We start from the raw sequence: 7,121 nt of genomic DNA on the forward strand, positions 1-7,121 counted from the left end.
ATACTGGTCTGGCATGTATACTACATCGTTTTGTGTCGGTTTCGTGGTTTCGTGTGGACGCAGATATTTCTTGAGACGAGGGGAAAAAAAAAAGATCGGATAGGGAAAGCTCTGGCTTCGTGTGGACGTAGCCTTATTAAAGAGAGTGTGTCCTCACAACGGCCTAATCTAAATTGGAATCCACCTTGTATTTTTGACAGAAAGTAAGCTATTTCTGGTGAATGTGCTAGCCTTCCAAGAAGCTGCTCGAAGTATAAATAACGAGGATAAAAGTGAAAGCGGTAAACGGCAAATGTATTTGCACTACAAACCAGTGTGCTTATTACTATAATTTAAATAATATGATAACAATTAACAGTTTGCAATATCAAGCAAAATAATGGACTGTGTTTGTACAGCTAAAATAACTAGAAGCTGATGACAGTATGACACCGGAAGTCTTGCACATTCTATCAGAAATGTGAACGCTCTTATGGTTAAAAATAAGGTGGATAATATAAATCCAACTCAGTTTAAAGTCTAAGCTAAAGACTGTAGATAATGTATAAAGCAGATAATCTATGTAATCCATGACATGTTACATTGATAATTGTAATAATACATTGATTAAACATATATTTGAGCTGGTAGCATGTCATTATGAATGTTGCATCATAACCACTAAATGTACTTTAACACAGATCTTTGACCGGAACTGAAAGATAAGTGATTAAGAAGCTGCAAGATTTATTAGTGTCCTTTGGAATGAAATGCATTACATGTACTGTACTACACTGAAGACAGAAAAAAAATGTTCAATCAGAAATTGCTAGTGAATTTCACAAACAATTACAAGAAAATGGCAAGTACGGTAACACATTAAATAAAAACAGATTTTCTTTTTTAAATAGAAAAACTTTTTTTCTTGTACAACATGCTCCAATAATGTGTTTTATTTACAACTTAAAAAAAGAATTTTTAACAGTATAGTCAAAGGTTTGCAGCCCAGTTCAGATTTTAAGTCGCATTTTTCTGCAAAATTTTTTTTTTATCACTGTCTGAAAATATATATTTTTTCCATTTACAGCAAGTAATTTATTGTACTTTTAATTTACAATATTAAGCCAAGTTCATGGCTTTGATTCCCAGGGAATGCACAAACTGATAGAATGCATACCATCTCAATAAACTGAATAAAATGCATGATAAAGACAAAAAAAAAAGGATGAGGGGGAGAAGAGGATATTCTCTATCAGTATTTCTCACATGAAAACAGAAAAATGAGAGAGAGAAAGCTAAAGAAAGGAAAAGCCACAAGTTCAGTGAACAAACAAAAAAGCAAAAACAGAACAAAGGTTTCATGCTAGACGAGAGACCTTTTTGTTCTTGCCATTCAATCCTCTGCTTTCTGATCTAAAATATGGGTCAAAAATCATCTGAGACCAGCTTGTCATTCTTTAACAGTGTTCGTGAGCTGAGCACGGTCAGCATATTCAATTAACAAGACGGCTCGTGACTGCAAGGCCTGTTGGCTATAATTAAGAGAATATTTGAAGGATAGCAAGAGGAGTTCCTTTCCTTTACCCTTTGATTCAGTTCAGCACAAACCCCCACCCCAATTGCCACACTCCCTACCCCATAATTCCCCTCTATTGTTTTCCAAAGCCATAAAATGTATACGAACTTAACTAGAACAAAGTCTTTGAGTCTATCACGGTTTTGACCCCCATGATCCCTGACTTTCATCAATAACCACTCAGCTTTAAACCATCAATTATCATAGGCAGTTAAACACACCCCCACATGAACCAACCAATCAGATGGCCTCCTTGGCATTCACTCCCCTCCCCTCCCCTCCCCTCAGAGTCTGGTTAAACAGGGTATGGCCACTTCAAGCACACTATGTTCATGCATGAACACAAAACACACGTAACAATTTGAGAAACGTGAAATAATAAAACTCAGCCAAAAGGGTGCTTTTCATTTTAAACCTCATGCATGCATTAGAGCTATACCTCAAGGGCGTTTAAGTACAAAAATAACGTTTTAAACAAGTTAGTAGACCCTTTCACTCAAAACACACACATACACACATATACGTCAGATTAACAATCAGATACTGGTATCATGCATCTTGTAGGGTAAAGTTTAGCTAGTAGAGACTTTCACACTGTGCATATTTACTTGAAGTCCTGTGCTGATGTAATCACTCATTCTGGTGAGAGATTGACAGAGCAGATATAGATGCAATAAAATGGATCTGCATGGATATCTTTTGTTCAACATCATTATTCTCACTTTGTTACTGATCTCTAAATATATTCAACATTCCGGTTTAACAAATGACTCAGAAATGCTTGGTGTGACCTTGCTTTTGTGGTCAAAGGTGATGGCTACAGGGTATGGCCACTTCAAGCACACTATGTTCATGCATGAACACAAAACACACGTAACAATTTGAGAAACGTGAAATAATAAAACTCAGCCAAAAGGGTGCTTTTCATTTTAAACCTCATGCATGCATTAGAGCTATACCTCAAGGGCGTTTAAGTACAAAAATAACGTTTTAAACAAGTTAGTAGACCCTTTCACTCAAAACACACACATACACACATATACGTCAGATTAACAATCAGATACTGGTATCATGCATCTTGTAGGGTAAAGTTTAGCTAGTAGAGACTTTCACACTGTGCATATTTACTTGAAGTCCTGTGCTGATGTAATCACTCATTCTGGTGAGAGATTGACAGAGCAGATATAGATGCAATAAAATGGATCTGCATGGATATCTTTTGTTCAACATCATTATTCTCACTTTGTTACTGATCTCTAAATATATTCAACATTCCGGTTTAACAAATGACTCAGAAATGCTTGGTGTGACCTTGCTTTTGTGGTCAAAGGTGATGGCTATTTGTTCATTCATAACCTGTTTTTCAGACTCTGGATACATAGTGAGTCTCTAAACATTCCTGTACGTGACACACTCAATAACACTAGTTTCAGTCTAATAGTGACATGTAATATGTGGCAAATGTCATTATTTGGCAATACCAGACTGCCGGACTCTGGAGTATTATAATTTACTCTGTATTTTTATATAACTCTATCAAAGATCATTCTGCATTATTACAAACTATTGTAGTTTAGTACCCCCACTAAAACAAGGGAGGTGACACTGTAATTGTACAGGGTGTTGACAAATGTTTTATAGAACAGTTTAAGTCTGTTTAAATATCTGATCTCACAAGAAACTATACAACAAGGATGTTTACCCAAGAAAGATGATACTGTAGACTGCAGGAAAATAATAAACATAGACCTTTCATTCTCTGTTTTACTCAGTTTTTAGCTACAACCAGAAAATAAATGAAATGATCTGAATAATATATGAGAATAATAGCAGCTTGTATTAAACATTATATGTGTAAATATATTAATATATAAATAAATGTAGCATATATAATATGTATAATTACATATTAAATATACACTTTTAGTTTAAATATGTCTATAAGACACTCACCTCCTTAGTACTCCAAGCAACAGGCAGGACATCTTTGGTTCAAGTGAAAGTGGTGGAGTAAACAACCGAAATTATGATAAAATAAAATAAAGCAATATGAGAGGGGTGGCTTGTTCCTCTTCAGTCCTGTGCACCTCTCATATCAGACTGGTGAGTGTGATAGTCCAGCTCTTGAGGTAGACTAGAGTAAAGTAAGACCCTTGCACTGTAACACGTGTAACTTATCATCAGCTGATCCCACCCTCAGCTCAGATCCTGCTCTAATAACGACGCTCTTCTCCCTGCGAACCAGCCTGAGGTGTTTCAATAATAAATAAAGCTTTGTACTGACAAACTTCCTATTCGATTAACATATATTAAAAGTTCAATGTTTTCCTATAATATGCGTGCGCTTCCAATAAAACACGACAAAGTGGGAAAACTAGCTGTTGCATTTCAGTCAGAAAGCTCTAGATTGACGTTCCTGAGTCACTGAAGTCATTGAAGAAGTCATTCAAATAACGTAGAGTGAATCGCGAGGATTCAGATCAGTTCGCTGTCCGCCGGCTGACGCAAGCGCGCATTGGTTCCTGTAAACGGTTCCTCGGAGGACTCGCTGTGCTCCGTCCCGGTTTCCTGCTCGACGCCGGCTGCAGAACACAGCTGTGTTGAAGTGAACCTTATTTTTAAAGCTTCTTTAGCGAGCTCTGAGGTCACGTGAGCGTCGTCGCGCGCTGCTTCGTGTCAAGTCAGCAGACGTTGATTAAGTTGAGTGTGGACATATGTAAATGAAAAGCAAAAAGCAAAAGTCAAGAAAAGCAAAGTCACAACAAGCATTGTAAGGCGGAAGCTTACTGGGTCTCGGTGACGTCGCTCCATTCATCATCACAGCTGCTGTGAGTGTAGGGCTCGAGAGACATTTAAATGGCATTCATAAATGTAAATATGGGGGAAATAAGCCTTTGTTTTCTGAGTTTAGAAATTCAACAGTACCTGTTCAACAGTAGGCTAGCTAAAACTATTAATTTGGAAAGAAATAAGAAAGCTGTATTGTCTGTAAACATGTAGTTTTTATTTCATTTATTTTATTCTTAAAATCGTAATCAAAAGATACATTTAAATGGTCGTGGAGATTAATTAACTGGTAATTATTTGAAATAATATAGATATAATAATGTGTCTGGTTATTTTGCATTCTATGTTTACTAACGCTTGATTTTTATTAAAATTAAAAGATTTAAACGTTTTCTTTTTATTTATTTGAAGGTCACATTAAAAGTTACAAAGAGTGTATCAATCATCAATTATTTCTATATTCAATAGTTCATTTCGGTATTTCAGTATACACTAGGCCTACCTGTCAAAACATCAAAACTTTGTGGTCTGTAAGATTTTTAAAAATGTAATGTACATGTAATGTAATGTAATAATGTGAAACATTATTACAATTTAATAATAACTGTATAAATACATTTTAAAATGTAATTATTCCCTGTGATTGCAAAGCTGAATTTAAATGTCAAATGTCACATGATCCTTCCGAAATCATTCTAATATGCTGATTTGGTGTTCATGAAACATTTTACCAAATAGCATTTAGATGATTTCTGAAAATTAAGCTTTGCCATCACAAGAATAAAATACACTTTAAAATATATTAACATAGAAAACAGTTCTTTTAAATTGTAATAAGGATAACAAAGTATTTGTCTTTGTGAGAAATTCAAAAATATTTAAAAATGTAAATTCCACCACAGAATGTTAGAAGAAACAATACATTACTTACAATCTAAGAAGAATGTAAAAAATAAATAAATAAAATCTGACTGGTCCATTAAAATGACCTTGAGCAGCAATAGCAAAAATGGCTCAGTGGAATTAATTTAGTTTAGAGAAAAGCTCTAGCATTGTTTGTTTACAGACTGCCACTTGGTTTGATATTTTACTACAACAATAATATTTAGACATTTTGAAGTTTATAAATACTTTATGGACCCAGTGTAATGTTGATTTGTCAGTGCACACACAAACCACAATTGTTGTATTTGCTGCATGGTAAACAGCATGCAAAGTCTCAGTGCACTGACTGTGACCTTTGAGTGAGAACGTGAGCGAGGGCAGGAACACTGAACAGGCTAAAGATTACAGTGTTTGTGAGAGAGAGAGGCAGATTAGAGGAGACTGGATAAAGATAAGATGAAACGCCGTTGTGGTTAGACTTTAATCTGTGTGAAGTAACAGATCAACAAAAGCCCAATGCCCCACCACTCATTATGCCATTGTAAACACATCTAGAGTTAAGATGAAATAATAAAATCATGCAGTATTGTGATACACAACATATTTCTTGTGAAAGCTACTCCAGGGTTCTTGTATAGTTTATGGGGGTTCAAATCGAATGTATATTGAGGGTGGTGAACTGTTGAAATGTATTCGTATTAGTTAAATTTTTACACTTTAAAATGATTTTTTGAAGTTGTAAATAAAACAAACATTATTGGAGTGTGTTTTTACCAAAAAAAAAAACAATTTGTGAAATTTACTAGCAATTCCTGAGATTGTTTGGTAATGAAAATTGTATTGTAATGAATAATGAATTTGTTAAATGACTGTGCTTGTGATATCAAGGATCATTCTTACGTTCATTCAATAACACACACACTCTATGTTTGATGAGAAAAAAGAACTTTGCCCTTTGGACTGTGCAAAAACAAAAACATGCATTGCATGGGTCATTTCAACCAATAATTACTATAACCACATGAAATATATCAAAAATAACATATACACATTGAATATGTTCCTGAAAGAAATGGTTCCTCCAAAAATGAAAACCTGCTTACCTTATACTTATAAACAGCTAATAAAAACATCACAATAATCCACAAGTGAAAACAGTCCAAAACAGTTCTAAACAAATATGTTGGTGTATTTTGATGTGAGAAGACAACAGGGGATGGTCTTTTTCACTGGAGTAAGTATTGTTATGGATTATGAACTCATATTTTGACCAGAAGCAATGATTTAAAGTTAAAATGCCTTAATGGTGGATTTGTTTCTCACAGACATGCAGATTTTCACTTCAAAAGATGTTGTTTGGTGGACTGGAGTCGTGTGGATTACTGTAATGTTTTTATGAGCTGTTTGGACTCTCATTCTGACGGCACCCATACACTGCAGAGGATCCATTGATGAGCAAGTGATGTAATGCTAAATTTCTCCAAATCTGTTCTGATGAAGAAACAAACTCATCTACATCTTAGATGGCCTGAGGGTGAGTAGATTTTCAGCAAATTAGATTTTTTTAAGGTGAACTATTCCTTTAATTCAGTTTGACAAGATCAAGGAGACATGCTCAGTCCTTTGATATGCAAACAACCCCTAAACAGTGGTATTCTGTTTCATCAGTGGATATCTATGATGGAATGAGCGGAAAGTCAATGAATAAACAGTGTTTCAATGATTAGATCTAGTGGTCTGCACATAATTGCAGTGTACTCTGGTATTTGTATTATGGGAAACAGCATGCAGTGTTCTCTTTCTCTTTCCTTAGGTGTTGCCTCTGTCTTTTGTTGATACCATAAAGCAACCTTTAGGAATAAATTAGGCAGTCTCTTGCATAAAGGATTGCACA

General features: G+C 35.0%; 1 protein-coding gene across 1 annotated transcript in view; it reads right to left on the reverse strand.

Moving 5' to 3' along the window:
* Positions 1 to 4,150, reverse strand: part of LOC107754213 (phosphoenolpyruvate carboxykinase [GTP], mitochondrial-like) — a 9,922-nt gene extending 5,772 nt beyond the window's left edge. Inside the window, exon 1 of the mRNA XM_016570584.1 lies at positions 3,509 to 4,150. Within this exon, the coding sequence (XP_016426070.1) occupies positions 3,509 to 3,540 (32 nt within the window). The 5' untranslated portion in view covers positions 3,541 to 4,150. The remainder of the gene's footprint in view (positions 1 to 3,508) is intronic.
* Between the last annotated feature and the right edge of the window lie 2,971 nt (positions 4,151 to 7,121).

Source organism: Sinocyclocheilus rhinocerous, unplaced genomic scaffold (genome assembly GCF_001515625.1).
Source record: "Sinocyclocheilus rhinocerous isolate Xijiao unplaced genomic scaffold, SAMN03320098_v1.1 scaffold442, whole genome shotgun sequence".
Taxonomy (NCBI): Eukaryota; Metazoa; Chordata; class Actinopteri; order Cypriniformes; family Cyprinidae; genus Sinocyclocheilus; species Sinocyclocheilus rhinocerous.